The following is a 26,610-nucleotide window of genomic DNA, read 5'->3' as shown; positions in this document are numbered from 1 at the left end:
CTCAGTACAATTCAAGACAAACTAACTTCAGAGTAACCTTTCAGCAGGTGTGTTTTAAGCAAATATTTCCTTAATATTGATTAAACGTGCATTGGCAGAAAAATTTATTTAACACATGGGAAGTTTCTTGCTATAAGTGACATAATCTGCCAGTAAAACAAGTTCTTTTTAATCAATATTAAGGAATTATATACTTAAAACAAGCTCATATTTCTTGCTAAAACGTTTCTTGTAAGTTAGCAGCATGCTAGCTAGTTAGCTTGTCGCAAAGCAAACAATCAAAGCTCTCAGTATTCAGATATTTACAAAACTAACTCAAAGAAAATTAAATGAATTTGGAAAAGTTTACTTCTTTTCACATATGTTAACATAAACGCTCATTGTGACATATAAATTGCTACTTTCAAGCATGGACCTTACCAAGCTCCGCCCACAACCGACCCACGTGACCGCAAGTCTCACAAGCAAAGCCTCGTAGCGCATTGTTTCTATGTAAACATGACTCCATTAGTGCATCATTTCTACCTGATTTTCACAATATATCAGCTACTACAATGGACAGAGGAAATAACAAGTTCATGTCATCATCTGGGAGGAGGTTACTGGTTTCTCAGTCACAAGCTGGTTGCAAACCTGCGGCCAGCAGGTGTCAGTCAGTCAGTCAGTCAGTTATGGTAGATCTGAAATTTGGTTTGATGACCTCAATATGAGAAGCTACAGACTGATAAGAGGAACCAAAGAGCTCTGTTACGGTAAAGAAGCCATTTGTTTGTTAAAATTTTATGAAATATATTTGTTCTTTTTGATGTTTGTTATGAATGACGTATAATCACAAACAAACAGGGTAATTGGTCCAACGTTTAGAAACTACAGCGGCTGTAATGCGCCACAGCAAAGGTAAACAAAGGTAAAATAACCCGAACAGGTGATCAACTCAAAACCACTCGTACCTTTTTACTCTCTTTCTCTCTTTATAGTTTAAGCACACTTGTTACCGTATCAACCGCCTGCGCCCCGCAAGACGAGCAAACATTACGTTAAAAACATAGCATCCAGTCCGTTACGATATCAAGTTTCCAGGCTTGATATTTATTTCTGGATTATTAATCAGCGCTTCCCTGAACACAGCGATGGTTGATTGACCAGCTGTACTTTGTGCTAGAGAGGCTAACACGAGTAACAATTTAGTCCAAAGCCTTTTCTGTTAAAATAAAATCTTTAGTGTGTGTCAGATACAGTACACATTGCATATTGATCTGTTTAGCTAACGATAGACTGTGTAGCAGACAGGCTTCAAGGTGTAGAAGTTGTATCAGAACTGCTATTATGCTGTACTTAGCTAACGGGAAGCTCGTGTTTGTGAGACGGCCACCCACGTGACCACGTAGAATGAGCATCAGCCAATGAAAAGCGGCCCCTCTGGTAAGGTCCATTGCTTTGAAGAAACTCAAACTGGAATACGGCATTTGGGATAGAAACGTCTGAATGAAGTAAAGCAGTTCCCTAAAATTCCAATAGATGGCAGCAACGCACCATGTAAAATAACATTTTCACAGGTCAAATGCCTGAAGGACAGGAAGTTTAACTTTTTGTTTTTTCATTTGCTTCAAAAAACGGCCCATATCAGTTTACTTTTTAAAGGCTAAAGAGTTGTTTCAAAGTATTTTTCTAGAACTTTTAAGGTACTTTCTAGAAGTTAAAAGGTTCTTTCCCAACAAGCCAACCACCCAAGATCTTGGAGGGAAGCGGAGGAGGAGGCTCCTGAAAAACCCTCCTAACCAGTTTTTGGCAACAATTAGTGTTTTTCTGGTGTCAAAAACCTCCGGAATGTAATGTTACAAATCAGAAGGCAGGGCCTGTTACCTAGCAACCCAAGCAAAACCCAGCCTGTTACCTAGCAACCTAAGCTGAGTTCCAGCACGTTCGGTCAGCTGGTTTTACTGCTGTACAATGCTGGAAAAGAAAAGCAATTTGTTGTTGCCCTATCACAGCTCAGAATCTGTTTTCTGTCAGATGTTGTCAGAAACATCAGAGCTCGTCGAGACGTCTCAGTGCACCTGTCGAGTTAAATGATGTGCCTAAAACGTGTGAACTGAGTGCAGTCTGCCGGCTACACATGGCCGACCCACAGCGTGTTTGCTAAACATTTGAGATGTTTACCCGGATCTCGTGGGACTCCTTGATATTCAGAATCTAATTAAAGCTTGCCTGTGTGGACCTGCCAAAATGCCAAGCTGTCTACTGTGGATTTACGCTCAAAGCATCCAGATGGAGAGGATGTTTTAGATTGCACACAAACAGAAAAGATAAAAACAAGATAAGATAGAATCCCAAATCTGCAGATGAAAGCTGATCCCACACAATGATCAGCGATAAAACCTCGAGGGATTCATTAAAAGTAAACTTGAGTCAGTGAGTCTTCATTTTGTCTGGTAAAGTCGGCTCCAGGTTGAGCCTTGTACAAAAGGCCTCCTGGAAAATCAGATTACGGTTGTGTAGCACAGGAGGCTAATCAGACCATAACAATCCCCTGATGGATGGACTTCCTCCTGATGGAGGGAGGTCAGCAGAATAGAAAGCAGGACCCCTGACTTTTAATTTCAGTCCCTAAGAAAAAGTCTTTAAGCCTGAAAAAAAAAAGAAACCCAGGAGTTCATCTGTTTCCTTCCAGAAATGGAGGAAAAATAAACGATCAAACTTTCGGCTTAAGAGGAGGAAATACTTGAGCACTGTTGTCAAGGAGATGATGGATGTCGGGTGGATGAAGATCGACCTCCTGCTGGACTCTTTCTTTATTCTTTCTTAATTTGTAGACAAGTTGCAGCTCAACCTGATTATAGCGTCTGGAATAGAAGTGTTTTATTTAGTTTGATTATTTCTAACCTTTCCATACACAATAAAAAGACAAACACTACGACAAGAAAAAACAAAAGTAACAGAAAATTTAATTCCTGTCAATGGCAAGAAATGTTTTGTTTTTTTTTCCCAGAAGTTCAAATGTACTTTTCAAGAACATACAAAGTATTTTCTAGAAGTCAAAGTATTGTTGGGTTCCCAATAAGGTTAGCAGTATTTTTCTACAACTGTAGTACTTTCTAGCAGTTAAAAGGTTTCCCAGATGCTCTGAAGTACTTTTTCTAAACGTTAAAAAGTTGCTTCCTAGAAACTTGAAAGTACTCATCTAGAATTTAGAGGGTAGTTTTCAAAAAGTTAAAAAGTGTGAAGTATTTTTCTAGAGCTTTTATAGTACTTTCTAGAAGTTAAAGGCTGTTTCCCAGATGCTATGAAATACTTTTCTACGACTTGGAGTACTTTTGTAAACATTAAAGGGTTGTTTCATAGAGGCTTGAAAGTACTTATCTACAAGCGAGAGTATTTTCTAGAAGTTAAAAAGTTGTGTCCTAGAAGAGTGAAGGTACTTATTCATAGTTTTCTTTTAACTCCAAAGTGTGGTGGTGGGAAAGTTTGAAAATTGACCCTGAAAATGCTTCAAAATTTCTTGAATTTTACTGGGGAAAGTGAAGAAACTTTGTGTGTGATTGTGTTTTTTTCTTCTTCTTACCAGGTTACTAACTACCTAATTATACAATTCCTGATTCTGTTCCCAAAGTTCAGGCAATATTAACCTTTAAGTAACTCTTCAGTGTCATAAGTTGGCATTTCTTTTTGGGTTAAAGGAACCCTGCTGAATGTTTTTATGGGCAGAAAAAAGCCCACTTTACCTTACCTGCAGCGTAAGATATTGCCTGCATGCTCTCAGTTCCTTCCCTCTCTCGCCCCATTCTCAGTCGTTCAGGATTAAATTGAAATGTGTTGCCAAAGAGAATTTAATCATCGTTCTGCGCCTTTCAATTTCTTTTGGAGAAGTCGGTGAAATCGTCCTGTTCGCCGTCCCCCTGTGGGAGCGTGAAACTCTGTCATTACAACAGCACGACCGTCCAGGCGGGCAGCCAGCTGATGTTTTATGGATGACTCTGACTCCATCTCTGCAGAGTCATTTATTTCTGTTTTTGTGGACGGCAGCCAAAAACTCTGCATCGTCTTGGTTTACATTCTGTCTGGAAGCTCTCTAAAGGTCTCCTTTTATACATGTTTCATGCATACTGTAGCTGAGGATGATATATTTTTTTATTTAATCCAGAGTGGTTTTATGTATTACAGAGAAGCAAAACTTTTAGAGATTCCTGCAGTCTTAAAGCCTGACATTCCTAAAGTATCTTCTTGTGAACAGTTTCTCCACACATTTAGTCATTTTAAAAGCAAAACACCCTCTGGATACTTTTTGCTCAACATTAAATACATACTGTAGGAAAACCTGTCATTAGATGCATTTCCAATAATCCAATGATTGTGCAATTTGACATTTAGAAAAAAAATATGCTTAATGGAAACACTTTTTTGCATCACACAAGTCAAATGATCAACAAACCGATGTTGTCACTGGCAGAAACCATAAAGAAGACGACAGGAAGTGGTAGGAAGATGATGCAGCTTATCACGTGAACTAACTTATTCACGTGGAATTTAATTGTATTTTTTATGTCATGCAAACACAGCAGTTATTTTTTAGACATTGTTGACTTTCTATTCAGAAACTACTTGCTGTATTCTTGTTGGTTGTGCTGGAGGCTCCACTTTTGCTTTTCAAAGAAGGTTGTGCAACTGCACATCTGTTTGCAGCAATTTTGTTGTAGTTTTTTTCAATATTAGTGGAATATTGACAAAGTTTTATGCACATTTGTAATGAAAAGGCTGCTAATGGCTCCGTTTTCAGCTAACTAACAAGTGGTTTCTATTCAGAAACCATTTGTTGGTTGTGCAGGAGGCGCCACTTCTGCTTTTCAAAGAAGCATGGTTGTATAATTGTGTATCTGTTTACAGTAGTTTTGTTGCTGTTTTGTCGACAGTAGTGGAATATCGACAAAGTTTTTCTCACATTTGTAATAGACAGCCTCTGATGGAGCGCGGCTTGTGTTCATTTCCTGTTTTTCACTTTCTCTTTGTCTTTTGTGTTCAGGCCATTTAAAATGACATTAGGCAAATTAGCTTTTTTTCTCCACATTTGCATGAGCCTTTCATTAGCTCTCGCACCTGTTTGACGGAGATTAGGCTGTTTATCAACTCGAATCTCACGTGGAAAAAGCTCGTTAGATTTGAGGGTTGTCCAAGCAAAGCTCAGAAAATGAATAAATACGGTTGCAGCTGCAGGTCAGAACAGGACCAGAGGGAAAATATTAGTTAAAAACCCAACCAGGTACCTCTGACCTGCTTTATCCTGAGCTCCTGGCTCCGACTGTCCTTGAGAGCTCCTGGTGTTCATCCTGAGAGCACCATTATCTCCCAGATGACGTGTTTCTGTGAGTTAAAAGCCTGCCATGCTGATGTATGTGGTTTCTTTTTCTGTGCTTCTCTGCTTTCTGTCGTGGCCTCTGTGAATCAGTGTGATTCGGATCAGCCCAGCAGCAGGCAGAAGTGCCGCAAATGGCCTGCAGGTTGTTGTCTGCAAATTTAGATTCTCATGCATGCCACACATCATCATCTGACACATCGTATTCACACCTTTTTGATGCTTTACCACCTTTTTCAACTCTTACAGCAGAGTATTTATGCTTTGCACTGCTGTAGGTAACTGAGCCTTTGTGCTTTTATCTTTAGCTCAAAGTGAAACACAGGGAAAGCTCGCTATTAAAATCCTCCCAGGGATTCATTATGGAGGACTGGGACGGCCATAATTAAGAATAAATACAGAAAAGTATAAATGACTCAATGAAGTTATTACAGAGCCAAAAAATGAATAAAAATAAGATTTTTAATGAGGAAAAAATGTGGTATTAATATTTTTTATTTTTGGGGGGTAATTTCTAAGATTTTACATTATTCTCAATATTCTCTCTCCTCTGTTTTTTAAATAATGCAGCCAGTCAGTGCTAAGTAAAATCAATGGCGCTTTGCAAATTTGAACAAATTGTGTTAAGTAACATTGCATCTTGGTATTTCAACTTCACAAGTTGCATTTTAGATATGCTCTAAAGAAATATACATGAATTGGTGAATCCACAAATGTACTTTAAAAAGCTTTGCAGAACGAACTGCATAGAAATTTGGTTTTAGCTTATACCATTTTAATCTTTTTTTCTTCAACTTCATAATCCAAATCTCAATCTAATGTGTTCATTCACCCTAAAAGAGTCCTTTAATGTGTGTATATAAAATGAAGACCTTAAAATGTCTTAAATTTATATAAAAATAGCAAGTTGGCCTTAACTACACTAATCTTAAGTCTTAAATTTTGTCGTGACAGGACTATTTGATTTGGTGTATTGGATGTTTCTTCAGGCCAAAATTTGAATTACGTTCTGTGACTCAAGGCGGTTGAGGCTACCGCTAATTAGCTGCTAATATACTTTTACTAAATCAAATCAAATAAAATTTTATTTGTATAGCACATTTCAGCTGCAAGGCATTTCAAAGCGCTTTACATCATATCAAACACAGAAACTAGCTAGCTAACTAGCTTTTGCGTCTATCATGTAAATTGCAAATTTTCAGCCAGTTGGATGGACGAAGTTTAGACACTTTCTGTTGAGTCTTAATTTCCATTCATAATGGTCTTAAAAGGGTCTTCAAGTTAATTTTGAGTTGGTAAAGCATTTAGAAATTTGAATAAGATACACTAAAATTGTTGTAAACATGACAAACTGAATCGTTTATTAAACAGTAAGTTGGCCTTACATACATTAATTACAGGTCTTAAATTTTGTCTTGACAGGATTATTTAAACTTGTACATTCTATTTAGTTTCTTTTTTATTGTGGGACTTTTCCGTCAGGCTAAAGTTTGAGTCGCATGCAGACGTCTTCACTCAGGGCGCTAACTAGCTGCTAATACAGCCTTGCTAAGTAGTCTGTCGAATAAGTATAAATATGCCAATTTGTGCATTTTTGTTGAGATGTAGATCTTAAATTCGATTCGTAATGGTCTTAAAAAGTCTTAAATTTCAGTTGACATCTTTCAAAACCTTGATTAAGATAATTAAAGATTGTTGTAAAGATAGTAAAGCGTGAACCAACTGCAGTTTTTTCATCAACAGTTTTCACAAAAAAGATAAAATCAGGCTGATTTTCAGGAGCAGAGCAGATGGCAGCCATGACGTTGATATTTTTGCCGTTTTTTTTATTTCCGTTAGTGTGAGGTAGTTGTAGTGATGAACAAATTATTTAAGATGATTAAATCATTCCTTTGCCCACTGAACACTTTATGTTGCCCTTACTGCTTAATTCAAGTTTGAATTTGTGACATAATCTGGTTAAAAATGTTTTGTAAGAAGTTACCCAAAACCTGAAGGAGGCACAAAGAAAAACTAAGTTGTTTTTAGTTCATAATTTTCCTCTGTGAGATCAGTCCATCCCCAGGGTTTGTTTTTAAAAGCAGTGCTGATATTTCAAAACTTTTCAGTGATGTTTAGTGTTTTGCTCCAGTAAAACTGTAGTGTCTTTGTTAAAGTTTTTTGTGTTATGTTACGGGTCTCATTCTCTGACACAGGATTTCTATATCAGCTATTTTTATTTAGACAGCAGCGTGTCACAGCGAGGTAAAAGGTCTCCATTCAAACCTTCATGACAGAATTTCTCTGAATTTTTTTTCTTTAACTTGAATAGCCTTGAGCGACAATGAATCATCAGCAGTCTCTAGGCTCTCTCTACAACTAGCTGTGCTCTTTGTTTGCAGGCACTAGGATCAATATGGCGTTACAAAAATAACCCTGATTGTAAACTTTTCAGTTCACAGATCAGGAACTGAACTTGCTGTTATTTCTTATTTCTGCTCCATAGAGCTGACAGCAGATGCTGCTGCATGGAAAACTCCTAGGGCTCAAAAAAAAAGTGAAAGCATACAAAAAAGAAATAGCAGGAAATAATACGAAATAAAAATATCACTTTCTCTGTGGATTAAAAACAGGCTGCATGTAATTCCAGCTAATAGAAAAGTTATCCTGCTGCTCCAGTGGCAGAAAGGTGAACAGCCGGGATCCTCCATCCGACTCTGATGTGTTTGTTTCTGCAGCCTCAGGATTCTCCTCATCTGGTGTCTCTGCCGATGACCTGGGTGAAGGAGGGAGGAACGGTGCGGCTCGATAAGAAGTACCTGCAGACGGACATGAAAGGAGTCGGCTCCGACGACATCGTCTACACCATCCTGGCCTCAGAGGGACAACCCAAATATGGTGAGACATCGGTTCAGAATCATGTTTCCTGTAGGGATAAAAAGATTCATCAATTTTTTAAATAATCATCGACTAATAATCGATTATTTGTTAACAGTAATAGACAAGCTCAAGAAAGTGCTGTTTTTCTAAACTGTACATCTTTAGGGATTAATTACTTAATTGTGAATAATCATAACTAATTGATTATTAAAATACTTATCCACTAATTTAGTAATTGATTAATTATTAATTAATGATATCTTTAATTATATCCTGATTATAGTTAACATGTTCTACCACAAAGTCCTTAATCATCATAGTTTTAGCTTCACTCATTTAAAATTTATTTTAATAAAAGAAAAATCTCCAACCAATCGTTAACTAATTATTAATCGGTTAATTCATAGAGTAACAAACAGATCAACCCAACAGTTGAATAAACATCTTTTCACATGTTGATTTTACATTTATTTTTTAGCTGCAGATTCATCTTTTGCAACAAATAAACAGACACCTAAATTAACCTTTTTTTGTATTCTAAGCAATAAAATATGTAGGAAGGAATGTGTTTATTTGCATCTTTTAATGCATTTATTATTAAAGTTGCTTAATCTCTAAAAACCAGCTCCAGTCGTATATCCAGGACTTTTATGATGCCCTTGTTTTGTTCTCATGATGTTTCTTGACTGATTTATTGCACAAATGAGAGGAGAAACGTTTGATCATCCTGTGTCCAGGGGAGGTGGCGCTTGTGTCCATGCCAGCTGACGGCCCACCAGAAGGCTGGCATCCCTCCCTGATCGACGACCAGCTCTTCACGCCGACGACGTCTTTCACCCAGCAGGACGTGAACGACGGCGCCGTCTGGTACCGCCACTTCGGCTCCAGCTACGACAGCGACTCCTTCCGGTTCCAGGTCAGGGCTTCACGCTCACAGTGGGCTTAATGTTGCACACGAACTGATGGATCTGTGGTGAATTTTCACCTTCACAAAAGTCGAAAATTTTTGTGATTTTTTGTGATTTCTGATTTTGAAACTCCAAGTTTTTCTCAAAAATATCTGAGATTAATCTCAAAATTTTTGAGTGTTTTTCTAGAAAACTTCACAATAAACTGCACAGAAAATATATACATTTTCCATTTAAGATAAAACTAAAACTGTAAATATGTTCATCAAAAGAACATAAATATGTTTTACCAAACAAATTTGGTAGAACATTTTTTTTAAAGTAGGCTTAAATGTGCCAAATTTTGTATCCATTTAACCAATTGGACATAATTGGTTAATTGGATTTAGTCCAATTAATCAGAATTCTTGTCCAAACTCTCAAAATGTTTATTTTTATTGCAACATATTAACTTTTCAAACTTTTCAAAAGTCAAAAATTTTAAACTCTCTCATGAAACTTTTTCTTTCTAGAAAATTTCTTAGACTTTCTAGAAGTTTTACACTGTTTTCTATAAAATGTTTGACTTTTCACACACTAACAAATTTATGTAAATTTTTTTAGATTTATCTCAAAATCTCAGAGTTCTTTCCCCTCCTTTCTTTTCTTTTTTGTTTACAATGGTCCTAATACGCCATTGTATTTATCTGAGGTCAAAGGTTACATTCTGAATTTATGGATTAAGATATGTATAATTTTGTGTCCTAAAACTCAACACCTAAACCTTTCCCCCACGACCTTCTCTTTAAATATCTACATCTATTTTCAGCTTTGCTAACTTTCTTTCAGTCTCTCTGCAGACCACAGGCCAAAAATCCTTTTTAGGTTTGCTAGGTGGAAATTTAAAACATAACTTGGGAGTAAAAACAATAAATCCAAAGAGGAAACAGTGGCAAAGACTCCTGCTGTTGTTTTCTTGGACTTTAGGCTCTTTGTAGTTTTTTCTGAAGCTCAAACCAAGTTCACCTCCACCGTCTCTCTCCTGGTAACTCTGACCTTTCTTATCCGTCTCACAATCGATCTTTTTTCACCTTCACCTCCCTCCTCCGTTTTTGTTCTTTTTCTTAAGACTTTCTCAAACTGTGCTGTTCAAAAAAATGTAAAAAGCTTTTCTGCTTTGTCACATCTCTGCGTCTGTATTTTAGCATTTCTAATTTTTGTGTTCTGTCATGTAAGACATTGGATTATCTGGTGTATTAATCCTGCTAAATACTTAAAAGTTTCCTTTAGTTTGGTGCATTAACCACCTCAAAGTTAGTTTAAATCTGCCAACGTAATCCTTCTCATCTTCATTCTGTTTGCTGAAGATTTTCACCTCTTTAATCCAAGTTTCAGAACCGATGCAGTGAGCTGATCATCCTACAGAGACTTATATTAAACATCAGTAATGCAGCCAAATTATTTGCAAATTGGCTCAAAATCCTATAAAGACCCAGTAATGGAGTCCTAATCACTGTTTTCCACCTTCAGTAGCAAAACAGAAGAGGCAGCCAAAAGCTGATAGCAACATCTAATTATCCTTGAACGCATCGCAGTTTGAAGCAAAAACCTTTTAAGAGAAAAGAAAATGTCCCAGAAATGTTTTGCTTTGTAAAGTTTCACAGCAACTTGTCAAAGTGTTAATAAAGTCTATAAAGTTTACTGAGTTACTTTCACTATTAAAAATAGCCCTGACTTCTAATTACGTTTGGGTTTCTACTGCTTCTAAAAGCAACCCAGCAAACACAAAAGAAACACCCAAACTCCTTTTTTCAATAAGTGGATATTTCTTAGTGTACAGCCCTGTTACCCAGCAAAACAACTGGAGGATTAGTTGGTTTAACTCCTGTAGTCGCTGTACAATGGCTGCTGGAAAATAGTTTTATTGTCAACTTACCATCCAGCTTCATTCTTTCTGATTGTGCAGGAGGCTCCACTTCTTCTTTTCGAAGACATACAGTTGTATAATTGCACGTCTGTTTGCAGCCATTTTCACATGTGAGTTTAAACGTTGAGTTGGGGGCCGTGGCCAACTGCAGCTTATGTGGATTTAAGCACTAAAACAGCTCATTCTGAAAGGCAGAACTGGGAATAATATTGTGCAAAAAAAAAAAAAATCAATAAACTTGTTTTGTTTAACCCACAGACCTAACCTAACTTGTTTAAAATAGTAATAATAATAGTTCCTTTAGCTGATTGGTGCATTAAATTTATAAACTCACAATGTAAAGTAGGATAAAAATTTAAAAAATAAAGTAATAATATTTCAGTTGAACACACGCTGATCTTTATTAGCACAAATATGTACAGATTACAGAAGTTTGTTGTCGAAACCAACAGAACCTTCTGACCACTTCCTGTTTTCCCTTTTATGTGTTTCAGAGAAAAGTTCTGGATTTATGTGTTGAGTGAAAAAGCAACCACACAAAAAGACAGAGACCTTCAGAAACTTTTAAACAGTACCACATATAAGCAGCAGAGCATTTATGTTGAATCGAATTTGCTGTATAATCAGTAATTTACCGCAGCAACCCCTCCGTCAATAAATCCCGCTGACTCGACTCTGACTCTCATGACGGCACATTACTTGTGATTGGTGGCACTGATTTCATCTCTACAAGTTCTGAAACTATATTTTCATCCAAAAAGATGCGACACAAAGCGTGGATTCAGGCAGAACTGCTGTCTGATCGACTTCAGGGTCAAAAAAGGTCAAATATGAAGCTTTTCTTTTAAGTCATGTTTCCTTATCAACCCTGCAGTTATCATAATCTCTCCCAGTCTAATTGAAAATCTCAAACTTGTTGGAAACATGAAGCTAAGAGGTCAGAGAAAGCTGATCGTGTTCAGCATTAGTGGCTATTAGCGCTCAGAGATAACATGTTGAGAAGAAAAGCTGCTGCCTGGAAGGACCTGAGGGATGTGAGCGGTTACTCCGGTAAGCGCCCTCCGCTTTCAAAGCAACCTTTTAACCTCGGCGCTTTACAGAGCTTCCTCTCATCTGCTGGGATAAAAGCAGACTCTTCTCTTTTTTTACTCTTTTTGAAGGATTGTGAAAGTTTAATGGCAGTGGTTGTTGACAGAGGATTTGAACTCTTGCAATCAAACCTCTTTCCAGGCAATTGTCACACCTGTGAAATTTGTCACAGCAGGAACTAATATCACTTTTCTAGTTTATTACTGTAGAGGTCAGACTGGTCAGATGTTTGTTTTTATGTTTTGTTTCCACAATAAGAGAGAAAATCAATTCCAGTGGAAAATACTTTGGAGGAATCCAGTTTAAAAGCAGAACCTTCGTTTTCCTACATCCGCCTGCTTTAGGACTGAAACTATTAATCAGATTAATTGTGATTAATCGGTTATTGAAATAATCGTCAACTAATTTATTTATGAATTAATCTTTAACTGCAGTAAACAGACTCAAAAAAAAGAATTTTTCCTGATTTTGGACTTTGGGAAACCTAGTGGACCAGAACCAAATGGCCCCCAAATCACCACTGACTGTAGAAACGTCACACTGGACTTCAAGCAATGTGGTTCTCCAGGCTTTTTATTTCCAAATAAATTGTAAAAATTCATGAGAAAATAAGAGTTTGGGCCTCTGAATAACATTCTTTGTGAAGATGGAAAATGTGTGTAATGAATCTACATAACAGGAGTGTCAGTTTTTAATTAAATCCCTAAAATAAATTAACTTTTTGATGATGTTTTAATTTACTGAGCTGTGGCCGGATGTTCAGTGTCTGATTATGAAATGGTTTCTCTGTGTGTGTGTGTGTGTGTGCGTGTGTGTGTGTGTCTGCAGGTTTCCTCGGATGTTTCTCCTCTCATTCAGAGCGATGCTCAGACGTTCACCATCGGTGTTTTACCTCAGATGCCGGGATTCCCACAGCTGGCCCCAGACTGCGACCTGCAGATCACCGTAAGCAAAACCAAACACAACCTCACTGACCTCTGACCCAAAGCTTCACTGCCGCCCAACTGGGCAAGAAAAATCTGATTCAGGCAGGTTGCTAAAACATTTTGCAAGTTCTTAAAAAGTGTTCAGCTGAAAATTCTTTAGAAATTCCTGTAATTGTTCACAAAACTTGTACATTTTCATAAAACGCTGTGCTGTTGCCCTCATTTTATTCATTTATTTTGAAATGTTTAGAATCCGTTGAATTTGAAATCAACGATAAGTCGTACAGATGGGTGGATTTTTTCATCCATCCATCCGTACAACTTTCCTGGGACTGGACTTTTTTATATATTCATCTCTGAAGAAATAAGAAACCACTGCACTGAACCCCATTGAAAATCTTGTGGTTTTTACACCCAGTAATGATTTCTGAACTCTTGTTCAGTTAAAACATTAGTATTGTTGTTTCTAAATGAATGTAAACTTGTTGAGTCGCATTAATGACATGACTGTGATTCAGCTTCTAGAGGAGTGAAAAACAGAGAACCTGAAGTTAAAAGTTGAAATAACAACAATTATTGTAAATCTGGAGAGCAGTAGGAGAAAGTAGCAGAGTGAAATGAAACCAAGAGTTTATTTTCATGAGTTGCTTGATAATTTCTTCAAAATTACTTATTTTTGACTTCATTTTTTTGTCTTTTATTACATTTGTATGTAGATCTTATTCTGTATCCAACTGTAGAGGGAGGTTTATGTCTGGAATAGGATCCCTGTAGTTGGATCAAAGTTTGTCCAGGAGGTTTCATATGCAGCTGCTGTGTTGTTGTTGTTATTTTCTCATCTTTATCTGTTAATTTGTGTAATTGTGTAATTTGTGTAATGTGTGTAATGTCTGGAGGCTCTGGAGGATCAGGTGACAGAAATAACGGCTTCAGCTCTCTCCTTCACCGATTCTGGGACTCCCAGCGAAAAGCTCGTCTATAACGTCACCAAACCACTCTTACCGGGACAAGGTGAGACACACACACACACACACACACACAGTTTCTATTTCTGCTCATATTTTTACTTTGTATTGATTTTCATTCATTTTAGTAGCTGAATTTATCCAAACACTTACCCTACCGCTAACCATTAAGTCAAATTTTCTTTAATAAAACTATTTTAAATAATATTATCTAATGAATGAATTAATAAAAAAAATAATAATAAATTGTTGATACATTAAAAATACCTATTTTTAATTTATTAACCAGCTTTCAGCTTTAATCTTGAATTTAGACTAAGCAGACTGACTTCTTCTTCCCCATAAAAAGCAAACAGTTAACCCAAAAAGGTTTAAACTTTTATGTTGTGTTACAATAATACATCCAGTCAAGATATTTCTTTATGTTCCAGATCTAAGAATTATTTACCTATTCTCTTTTCTGCAAAAAACGTCAACAAAATCGTTGTGCTCTAACAGTTTACTATCGTTTTATACAAGTCACAATATTTTGAGCTATCTTTAAATGATTTAGCATCTTGATTTCTCTTATGGTTTTTACTTTTGTATAAATTTTTGGCCATTTTCATTTTTCCAATGTAATAAAATGACGAAATTCTTCAACTCCTAGAATGCGCACTCTAGCAATTGACGTTTTTTCAGGTTTGTTTCTTCACAAACAAAGCGCTACTGTTTGTACATAGTTCACTCTACTGAAATAATTCATGCATCAAAATGCAGCCACAGGTTTTTGCTTTGAGGAAATATAATCCTGCAGATTTTATGGTTTTCTTTTAAACACTGCCAGAGTGCAGGCATGTCGCCCTAAAATCAGTAGAAGTTTCTTTTTGACTTTCCTTAGAGGAACAGGATGTTTATATAATTCAACTAATCGCCTTCTTGCACTGAAACACAATTTTGTTGCATCCGGTTCCTCCAAACTTCTTCTTCGAGTGGATTTGTGTTGGTGTTGCTGCATTTAATGCACCACTCAGACTTGAACACGTTGACTGTCAGTCTGCTGAGTAACAGGAAGCTCGGTCTAATGAAACGGAGAACTGCTTTAAGACGGCGCTCATCCATCAACTAATGGGCAGATCAATTAGTCTGAGTCGTTCTGAGGAGGGGGACAGTTTTCAGAGCTAAAACACTGAAACCAAAACCAACCCGCCGCTCTTCGTTCCACTGTTTCTACACCAGCAGGAGAGATTTTATGGAGGAGTCAGTTTGTTGAGGCGCTTGTCGACCATTTCAGCACCAGATTCAGGTTCCGGCAGAGAAACGTTTGGACTTTAATGAGTCCAAAGTTTGGATAAAAACAAAAACATAAATCTGAAAAACATTTCAGATTTATGGAATACATGAAGTATTAGTGTATATTAGTCCGTCTGTCTGTCCATCCATCTGTCCGTCCATCTGTCCATCCATCCATCCATCCATCCGTCCATCCGTCCGTCCATCCATCCATCCATCCATCCATCCATCCATCCATCCATTCATCCGTCCATCTCTGTATCATCTTTTAACTGGTTTATGTTTAAAGCTGCTCTACAGAACAGAAATCCTTCATCCTTCTTTTTCTTTCCTTTGTCTTTCATTGGAGTCTCTTTGTTTTTCACTCCCTTAAAACCTGAGAAATGTAAACATGTTTCACCTGGAAGCCAATAAAAATGTATAAAGCTTTTGTCCCAGTCAGTTTGTAAACTTTGTCACTTCCTGTGTTTGTTTTTCAGGACTCATCGAGCATCGGGACAGGCCGTACAAGGCAGTGCAACGTTTCACGCAGGCTGACGTCAACAATGGAAAGATAATCTACAGACCGCCGCCAGCGCCGTCCCACCTCCAGGAGCTCTACCAGTACTCCTTTACTGGTGCGACTTCACTTACAGTCATCCATTATTTTATGCTTCAGCCATTTTATAAACTCTGGACACAGTCTTTTAAAAAGCAGCACAGGGGTTAAACTCCGTTTTAAAAGCAGTTTGAGGTCGGCTCAGAAAGTTCAGAGGATATTTTAAGACACCTTGGTTCTGGAAGATAATCCATAATCCAACATCAAAGCGGTCTGAGTTAAACGTTTCTTAATCCTGGTTTTTGGAGCAGAACCTCCATCCTCTTTGCCTCCTCAGTTGTTTTAAGCCTTACTGTTTATTTGTTGAGGTTTTTTTTTTTTGTGCAATGCGACAGCGCCTGAATGCACAGTTAGGGTTTTATTTTCCTTTCATCGCTTTCCAGTTGTAACTTGTTGCTGTGTTTAAACCTGACAGGCCTGCCGGAGTCTCTGAGCGTTTATTTCACAGGTAAATGTTCTTCACCCACCTAAAACCTGAAAAGAAGGCAGCATGAAGGAGGCACTTTGTCCTCATTTTATACAAACAAACACTTTCTCTTTCACCTCCTCTGATTGTTTATTTCCAGTGTTTATTCTCTTTATTTTAACCATTTTTGTATCGTTGGATTTGGATGTCTTTGATGAGGATCTCTCCCTTTATTTCCTCTTTGTCTTTATCTTCTTTTATCTTTAGCTAAATAAAACTTGTTTGAGTTGTTAATGCCACCTGACCTTTTGAAAAATCAAGACCTTAAATTTTTGATAAATATCTCCTCCAGGGATTTTTTTGTTGTTTTACAGAACCACAATTTTATTTTTGTTTTTAGAGTTCAATATTTTTTTCAAAAAGAGGATGGATACATTTTCCTCTTCCTATGTTGATATTTGTTTAAATTATGAAATATAGTTTCCAACTTAATGACTAGAAAAATAAATCTAAAATATATAACTGGTACTTATAATGTCATTCTGTTGTGGAAATTCAAAGCAATTATTCCATAAAAACAACAAAAATTGCATTTGTTGTTACAACTCTTTTTAAAAAGAGTAGTTGGTTCTTTTTCATTATTATCAAAAGTTATTAAGCCACAAAGACCTCTAGACTAATGTTTAGCAAACGTATTAGTCGGGTCAGTAACAGATTTCAGTGAAGTTTCCTCTCCACCTTCTTCAAATCTTTCAAATTTTGTGTCAAATATTTGTGCTACGTGTCTGTTTTTGCAGATCTTTGTTATATTTTGGGTTTTTTGTGCCTCAGTGTCGGACGGCGAACACACCACTCCTGAGCTGGACTTTGTGATCCTGCTAATGCCGAACCACCAGCAGCCGCCGGTGTTTCAGGTCCTGGACCCGCTGCTGGAGGTCCAACTGGGGGGACAAGCTGCAATCGGTAAGAGAAAAATGAAAAGCAGCACGATTTCTCTCTGCAGCAGCATCTCTTTGAATGTTTTTCTTTTTTCCTGCAGGAGGTCAGCAGCTGGCGGTGAGCGACGCCGACACGGCGCCGGACGACCTGGAGTTCGAGCTGGTTGACGCTCCCATCCACGGAGAGCTGATGAGGAGGGACGACAACATCCGCATGAGTAACGGTAACCAAGACGACCACGAGTTTTTAACCCAAGAGAGGCGAATTTCTGTTTTCAAATTTATTAGCAATGCATCTAACTTATTTCCAAAATAAAAGCATCTTAGAAGATAACCAATGCTAATATTTTTGGGTTAGTTTTTAGTGCAAATATATCAGTACACTTAAAATAAGACAAAACAAGAAATAGTCAATAATTCCTTAATGTTGATGAAAAATACTAGCTTCATTGGCAGACTATTTTACTTATAATATGGGGAAAATGTCTTCTTATGTGTGAAATAATAATAAGTTTTTGGAGTGTAGAGATCAGTTTCTGGGTCGATGATGCCGAAAAACCACAAATAACCCAAATTTAATTTTCTGAAAGACTCTCTGCCCTACTTCCTGTTGAAGCCCACAGCATCACGGACCCTACGCTGTACTGTAGTTAGCTATGGGAATGAGGTGATGTGTCAATTATTCATCCTGGAGTTTTATAGCAAATCCTGCTGTAATGTTTTTTTGTTGAAAAGCCAAACATTTATCTTATCTGACAAAAACACTGACGATCAGTTAGTGTCGGTTGTCAGACGGTTACCATGGAAACTTGGTGGCCACAACTCTTCTAATTGTTTCTCCGATTGTAAATTAAGACAAATTAAGACTTCCTTATTGACGTATATAAGGTGTGCTCTCTGGTTTTTCTCTTTTTAAAGAGTTTCTAGCAAAAAAGGAGCTGAATATCATGGTACACTTAAATAGCTGGGAAAATGGGATGTTGTAGATTACTAATTAAAAGTTTCTAAACGAATTGAATTTAAAATACTGAAATTAAATGTATACAGTTATTCCTTTTATTGGATTAAATATTTGTATATTGTAAGGACTCAACATTGTCTTAATTATGGGTGCAGGATATATCGTCATCAAAATCGGGATAAGCCGATTTTTGTCATTTTTTTAAGATATCGGTTCTTGTCTTTCTCTCTAGGCGACACTTTCTCCTTCGCTGACGTCACCCACCAGGTCCTGCTCTACCGGCACGCCGGCCTCTCCACCCAGGACGACGCCATGTCCTTCTCGGTCAGCGACGGCATCTCCATGGCAACCACGGTGGTGCAGGTGACAGTGCTGGACGGAGCGGTCGACGGGCCGCAGCGAGACCCGGCGGCTACGCTGTCACTGGAAGTGGGCGAGAAAAGCAGCACAGTTATCAGACGCTCACACCTGGCCTACACGGTGAGTGGGAAGAAATGCATGCTGGGTATTAGTTATAATAATAACTATCTATAAAGCGCTTTCAAACAAAGTGCTGAGGAGAAGGGAAGTAGGTCAGCTATGCTAGCTTGACTATGACAACCATTTCATGTAGATGTGCTGCAGAATCAGGTGTGTTTCAGTTCAGTTTAACAAAATAAACAAAAAATCGACCCACACACCAACTTTAACATATAATCAGTAGAGCAGCTGCTTAAATTAGCTAGTCAACCACCGCTGTGTTAGCTTAGCTTTTAGCAGCAGTAGCTAATCTACCACAGTGATCAATTATTAATAATCCCAAAAGAAACATCAAGCCTAAAAACATAAAACTGTGTCTGACTGACGCTTCTGTTCTTTGTTGGGGAAATGTTTGAGTGTTTTTTGGGGGTTGAATCTTGAATCATATAGTGGTGTTGTTGTCTGTTGCTATGGAAACACTGAGTGTAGCGTAGCCAACAAAGAGCAAGAAAAAAGTTATTTTTTGTTGTTCTTGCTGCATTATTTTCTCCCTTTGTTGTTTTGCACTGCACTGAAATAATAATACCTGCATCTCTAGGTTTAATTTTGATTATTCAGCTGTTTTACCTCAGCAGCGCTGTTACGGATGTAAGACAATCGTCTTTTTGCCCTACGCGCACATGTGTGAGTTTTCCAGATGGGAACAATGACATTTTAGAGCGTCTATACTTAAAGACAAGAGGTTTAATGCTTAGCACTTCACTGTTCAGCTCTGTCACATAAAATCCCAACAAAACCCCATTGAGCTGAGATCCTCTGTGTTTTGGCGTTACCAGGACAACACGTCCTCCGACGACCAGATCCACATCCAGCTGGTGTCGGTGCCGATGTACGGCGTCCTGACCAGGACTTCCTCCCAGCAGGAGCCGCAGGAGCTCAGGGAGTATTCCTCCTTCAGCCAGGAGGACGTCAACCTGCACAGGATCAGGTGATGGAGTTACTGATTTATGTAGAGTATTAGTGAAAATTGATTAAGTTACCGACGCCTTTTAATGGTTTAAATCCACTTTTTCTCAAGTGCACCTCTGAGCTTAAAAGTTAATACTTTTTACACTGTGGAGTGCATCTCATTAGGATTTCAGTGCAACTTCAGATGCCCCTAAAAGCCTATGAAGCAGAGCAACATGAAGTGTAAGGCTGATTTTTAAGGCTATTAAAAAACCCAAAGAAGCAATTATCAAAATAACAAGAAGCTCTCATCCTAAAGTCAAAAGATTTTCCAGGGATAATTATGATCTCTGGTTTTGTTAAGGGCTTTCAGGACCGATGGAGCTCTAATAAAGACACCACTTGAAAAGAAGAGATGAACTGTTTATTCCAGATTGTAGGTGATAAAATGGCGTTAAGGGTTCTTAATGCTGGAGCTGCAGTCATTATTAGCTTAAACCAGGAGAGGAAAAGGTAAAACCTAACTTACTTTTCTTCAATCTCATGTCTCTGAAAGACACAAAATGAGACTTGAACCTTGTTACTTTCTCAAACTGAGCCTGTTAGCATAAACTCAGAGTAGATAGCTCCAATATTACCAGTTAGAGGAAGGCAAAGCATTCCCACCCATGAATGTTTTAACCGTAAGCAAAATGTGACTTTTTTCCCCCACATAAATGTGAAAGTAATAATAGGCTAAATATTTTTATTGCCACTTTAAAGTAAAGTTAAAAATGATTAATTGTGATTAATGAATTGTTGAAATAACTGTTGACTAATTTAGTGATTAATTAAGTGATAACTGGAATATACAGAAGCTATTTGGTGAAAAACAACCTATTTAGAGCAGTAATTAAGCTAAATCTGTATAAATACGAATACATTTTGCATTTAAGATAAAAACACCTTTGTAAATATCTTTAGGTTTTAGCTTCACTCAGGACAGATTCACTAAAGGAATGTTATTTCCTGGCATTTTAGGCAATAAAATGTTTGTTTTCTTCTTTAAAAAAAATAAATAAAAATTATTTGTTTTACATACATCTCTTAATGTATTCCTTTAAAAAATGTGTGTGCCCCTTTTTTTCTGATTAATCAATTAATTGTCAGAATAATCAAAGATTTATTGATTAGTAAAATAATCGTTAGTTGCAGCCCTACTGCGAACGTTGTCATGCTGTGCTGACACTGTTATTTCATTGAATCCTGAAGTTTTCAGTGGAATTGGATCAGGAAACTGTTTTGTCTGCTGCATGTCGGCCAGTTTGTGACCTTCTAGTAAAAACCAACCTGGTGCTCCATGTGCAGGTACGTCACGTCACTGGAGACGGGAAGCCAGCCGGTGACGGACATCTTCCATTTTGTGGTTCACGACAAAGACAGCAATCGCCTTGACAACCAGATGTGCACAATCACCATCACCGCCACACCCAGACAGCCGCCGGTGGTCACTGTGCAAGGCGGCATCAAGGTGTTTTATTCCCTTCCTTCTTCCTCTTTAATTCATTTTAGTTTGTATCACTAGAATTAAATGTTGAGTCATAAAATCTGCTCACATTTTCAGCAGAACAAGGATCTCAGTTGGTAGTTTTTCAGGACTTCTGAAGGGAAGTATATAATTTGTTGATATTGTTTTTATTTTAATATGTGAGCAATACCAAAGTTATCAGCCTGAGGGAGAGGAAACCACATCTGAGTGAATTAATGAATATTATATTAATCCTCAAAGTGAGGTGATGAAGTAAGAAATATTGCTGCAACAATTAATTGAGAAGTAATGAAACATCTGTTTAGTTTCAAAAGGTGAATCCCAGAGAGCGTTACAGCGCAAAAGATCTGCATCTCTGACTGCATTTCCATTACAAATGTGCAAAACTATTTATCAATATTCTGCTAATGTTGACAAAAACACAATTTTACAATTGCTGTGTTTTCATTAAATAAGAAATTAATTCAAAATCAGACGTGAATGAGCTTCTTCATGTGAAAAACCATGGCTATATTGATTTATAATGTGGGAAAAATGTCTTGAAACAAGTGAAATAATCTGCAAATAGTACTAGTACTTTATCATCAATATCAAGAAATTATTGACTTCAAACAAGCAATTGTATACTGTAAAAAATGGACTTTTAATTTTAGTCTTATTCCAGGTGTACTGAGATATTTGCTCTAGGAACTAGCCTCAAGTTGAGGCGTTTATCTCTCTCAAAGCTTGCCTGTGTTCTTCCTTTCACTCTCTGGGACATTAACTCGACTCTCTGCTGCGGAACAGCCTTCAACATTTCCTTCCATTCTTATTTACTCTCCTAGTCTAACATGATTTGGCTCTTTGCTGCTTCTGCCTGAATCTTAACTCATTCTTGGTCCTTGTGAGTAGATTCCTGTTTCCTGTGTGTCTTCATTAAAAGCCCTGACCTTTAACTTAGCGTCTTCTGTCTGGAAACTTTACTTGCTTCCTGTCTGGAGTTTCTGTTTTGTGATTCTGCGACCTTCTGTCTGTCAGCCCACCTTGGACTGTGCAAGCGTTAGCTGTTGTCTTCCTGTTACTCCCAGTCGGATGTTTCCTGACTTTGCCTGATTTTTTGCTTTACACTCTATAAATTATCACCAACTGTCTTCACTTTCTATTCCATCATCCCGTGCCTTTCCATCTCATTAGCCTATTTTCTGTCAATGTTTTACTGATAAAAATATTATAAACATTTTCAATATAATAGTTATTTAAATCACAAAAGCTTACTTCAAACATAACTTGTCATATTGTTCATCGTTATTCATCTTTGATATTAGGAAATTTTAGAGCTGTAGCTAATGATTAGTTTAATAATTTACTAATAGCTGAATTATTCAATTAAATGATGAATAACTTGAATTAAATCATATATAACCTTGAAAGACTACAACTGTAGAATTTAGTTTTGATATTATAATTTACATGCTTTATAAACGTGTTTATGTTTATATTTTGTTCTCCACTGTCCATGTTTTATTTTCTTCCTCTGTGTTTTTGGTTTTAAATAAAGTAATTAGTGGGGGAAAATGAGAGGAAGTGGAACTGCTTTGTAAACAAACTTCACCCACTTCAAAATAAGAGCATGATTATAAATCTCCACTTGAAGAATAATCAAAACACCAAAACAGAATTTTATTCAGCTGAAAGTTTACAAACCAGCCGGGTAAATTAGACTTTATTTAAAAACATTAATTTATGGGAAGCTAAGTGTTAACAAAACGCTAAAGCTGTTCTGGATTAGCATAAGTGTTCCCATCATTGTGTTTGAAGTGACTCTGTCAGAATGACTCGTTTCCTGTAATCGGCAGGTCCAGGAAGGCGGCCGTGTTCTGCTGTCGACCAATCACATCACAGTATCGGACGTGGAAACGCCGCGGACCGGGCTGCAGGTTTGGCTCGTCAGCCCTCCCAAATACGGCTTCATCGAAAACACAAAAAGAGGCGAGTTCAGTTCACCAGCTGCACAAAGCAACAAATCCAAACAAATCCAGTCGCTCACAATAATTTCCACTTACATGTTTGTGTCTTATTCAAACGATCCTGGCTAACTGTCCTGGGGAAAAAAAAGCTATAGACTAAATGTTCTGATGTTTTATCCTCTGTTCAGGAGAAGAGCAGGTAGGAGAGAATTAAAAAGCTGATTTCAGATAAAAACAGACCTGAGAAATGTAGCTGCGTATGAGCAGGAAGGAGGAAATCAAATTAAAGCCTCCAGTTCTGAAGCAGATCGCAGAAAGTCCTGAAAATCATTGGCTATATCGGAGCTCAAGAAACGGCTCCACAAAGGGAAAGGAAAGCTTTAACAGAGGCAGCCATGTTAGATTATTGAGCAGATATTAGCTTTGCACTCTGACCTCTGTGGGGAAGTAGTGAGAAAAAAACGACAGAAAACAGAGGAACAGATATGGAGACTAATACAAAACCTGAAGGCATCAGCAGTAGGTGGGGGAGGGGCGAAACGATTAAACTGATGCAGTGAAAGTTAAACCACTCATCCAACATTTTATCCATCCCTTCCTCCCTCCATCCATTCATTCATTCATTCATTACATGGGAACCATATTTTGTCATAAGTGGAATAATCAGCCAATGGCAGTAGAATTTTTCCTCATTATAAACAAATTATTATATTAGAGGAACCTCCTATTTCTTGCTGAACAGTTACTTGTAAGTTAGTTTTGTCTTAATTCATGTTTACTAAGATATTTGTACTAGAAACTAGACCAAAAATACTGGGTAAGATTTTGTGTTTTTGCAGTGTTGATGGACCTTATAAGGACTTCCTGTAAACACGGTGACCGTATTGTTGAAGTGATACCCGGCCAGCAGTTCTTGTTATTACAGTTCAGCTGTGACAGCTGCCCCTCTGCTTTGTGCCGCTGCAGGTGGCTCAGTGGACGGCTCGCGCGCTGTGACTCCAGATGTTCCTTTCTCTGTGGAGGATTTGGTTTCTGATCACGTCTTCTACGTCCAGGACAGCCAGCAAAAGGCCAGCCAGGATGTCTTCAGCTTCTACATCAGCGACGGATACAGCCAGACGGAGACGTTCACTGTGGAGATCGACATCCAGGTAGAAACTTCCACAGTGCAACAACTGAGATAAATATGCAGTAAAATTTTGTTTGGTTATAAATTACATGAGAAATATTTGGGGGGGGTGTTTGGAGAAAAAAATACTTTCTCTAATCAACTTTATGCTCCCAAATTATTTAAATGCAAAAGTATTTAAACCAGTCTCAACTTCTTTATCTTTGATTTTCAAGCAGATCAGAATTTTATTTATAGAATATTCAAATTTTCTATATGTTTTTCTTTCCGTTTGAGTTTCTGCTGCTGTTTTTTGGCAATAAATCATTGTTTTTTTATTTTTGGAACAAATTTACGGAATTCATCTTCACAAATCAGCAGGCACTGCCCGTTGCCTAGCAACGCCAGTGGAGTTCTGCCCGTTCCCTAGTAACCTGCCAATTGAACCAGACATTTTTTAAAATCAACATGAAGAAATATTTTGCTTACAACAAGCTTCTAATTCTTGCTGAAAAGTTACTTGCAAGTAAATTTTTGTCTTAGTTCAAGTGTCATAAGATATTTGCACTATAAACTACACAGAAGTACTTTGTAAAATTTAATGTTTTGCAGTGTTAGCTGGGCTTTTAAGCTTTTTTAAACGCCATACAACTTGTTTTATTAACATCTGGAGGAGGACTTTATCATAGATCTTGCTGTCGTCTACAAACCTGCACACCTTATTGTAATCTATAATTCATCTAATGTAATCTGAGAAACAATTAATCTAAATTAACTACCGCTGCCGTCTTCGATAGAAACCTAATCTGCTTCCTAATCAGCTGGTTAATCCTGTTTCTAGACTCCAGTTGAATTGATGAGGCTGTCTGCAGTGTGAATGTTTGCAGCAATAAACAGTTTCTGCAAGGAAAAAAAAATTGAGCATCTGGAAATATTTTAAAGCTTTTTTTTCATATTTAGAGCAAAAAATAACCTATAAAATCAACCAGAATTTATCAGGGTGAAAAATCCGGTAGATAACTCGTGTAGAGCTTCAAACTGATTGTTGAATCTGAATTTTGAATCAGATTCATGATTCAGAATCTGGTGTATTCATCTCCGTCTCCCCCTCCTTCCTGCCGGGTTTCACCTCCTCATTTCCTCTCTGATCTCCTCCTGCAGAGTAAAACCGACTCTGAGTTGACGGTTTCCGTCAGCAGCGTCCACGTTGAGGAAAACTCCGGCGTCGTCGTCACCAACTCGTCTCTCAGCGTTTTCGACGGCGAAACGCCGGAAAACGAACTCGTCTTCACCGTCGTCAGGATCCCAACCTACGGTGAGCGCAGACATAAACAACATAGATTATTAATACGCTTCTTCATTTCAACATAAAAAACAGTAAAAGGATTTAAAATGCTCTGGCAGGTTTTAGAAAATATTTTTGTCTCCTTTCTAGTGCAAATACCTTAGTAGACTTTAAAAAAGATAAAAAACTAACATGCAAGTAACTTTTCAGCAAAATATAGGAGCTTGTTTTAAATAAATAATTCATTAACACAGACTGTTTCAAGTATAAAATAAAATAAATTGTTTTGTTATAAGCAGAGTTGGTTGGCAATTGGTCACATTTACTTGAGTTTTTGAAAAAATTTACTTTTGGGAGTATTTTTACTACGCTTTACTTTTTCTTCAGTAATTTTTTTCTGAAGTATTTCTACTCTTGAGTAAATTATATTCTGGATTTTCTGCTCACCGAATGAAAAACAAACGTTTTAACAAAAAATTCACCAGACACAGACACACACCTGCAGTTTTTGTTTAAGTTTCATAAGTTTTTCATTAAATTAAACTGATTTGGAAAAGTTTTCTTTTACCTGATTTTGTTGTTTTTTTGTTACTGATATGACTTGTTGTAGTTTTTGTCCTTAATACCCCAAAATTTCCACTTAGCTCGGTACGTGAGTCCACTTTTTATCAGTATCTGATAAAAAGATACTTGTGTTTTTCACTCTTACTTGAGTCGCTTCGTTTAACCTGAGTAGTTTCTGGGAACTCTGCCCACCTCTGGTTGTACATCAAATAATCTGCCATGTTAAAGGAATTATTGACTTAAAACAAACTCCTTCATCTTGCTGAAACATTTCTTGTAAGTTAGTTTTATCTTATTTAAGGTCTACTAAGACCTTAAATTTTACCTATATTTTGTACATTATTGAAACTGCAGGATTCTTTGTTTAATTTGTGTTTTGTTCTCAGACTAGTCCTGTGTATAAACATTTCAAAACATAAAATGTTGTTATATTTTAGTTTGTATTGTCCCTGCAATGTCGAATGTCACGACATAATTAATAACTTTAAGAAATATCACATAATAGTGAATTGAAAGTGTCTTTTTTTTATCTCCAAATTTTGAAAACTCTCCTTGAAAATGCTTGAAATAATTATGTTGTACCTTTAGCAGCATACA

At 37.3% G+C, this 26,610-nt stretch overlaps 1 protein-coding gene across 1 annotated transcript in view; it reads left to right on the top strand.

Annotated features, from left to right (window-relative positions):
- fras1 (Fraser extracellular matrix complex subunit 1) overlaps nucleotides 1-26,610 on the top strand; it is a 264,241-nt gene that overhangs the window by 194,080 nt on the left and 43,551 nt on the right. Inside the window, 14 exon segments of the mRNA XM_044110758.1 lie at nucleotides 8,065-8,224; nucleotides 8,944-9,122; nucleotides 12,938-13,054; nucleotides 13,932-14,046; nucleotides 15,752-15,889; nucleotides 16,286-16,318; nucleotides 17,108-17,239; nucleotides 17,316-17,438; nucleotides 18,408-18,655; nucleotides 19,471-19,622; nucleotides 20,930-21,092; nucleotides 22,946-23,078; nucleotides 24,023-24,207; nucleotides 25,326-25,479. Of these exon segments, the coding sequence (XP_043966693.1) occupies nucleotides 8,065-8,224; nucleotides 8,944-9,122; nucleotides 12,938-13,054; nucleotides 13,932-14,046; nucleotides 15,752-15,889; nucleotides 16,286-16,318; nucleotides 17,108-17,239; nucleotides 17,316-17,438; nucleotides 18,408-18,655; nucleotides 19,471-19,622; nucleotides 20,930-21,092; nucleotides 22,946-23,078; nucleotides 24,023-24,207; nucleotides 25,326-25,479 (2,032 nt within the window).

Source organism: Gambusia affinis, linkage group LG03 (assembly GCF_019740435.1).
Source record: "Gambusia affinis linkage group LG03, SWU_Gaff_1.0, whole genome shotgun sequence".
In the NCBI taxonomy this organism is placed as follows: domain Eukaryota; kingdom Metazoa; phylum Chordata; class Actinopteri; order Cyprinodontiformes; family Poeciliidae; genus Gambusia; species Gambusia affinis.
The sequence above is the reverse complement of the archived record's forward strand: the minus strand, read 5'-3'. Positions and strand labels throughout refer to the sequence as shown.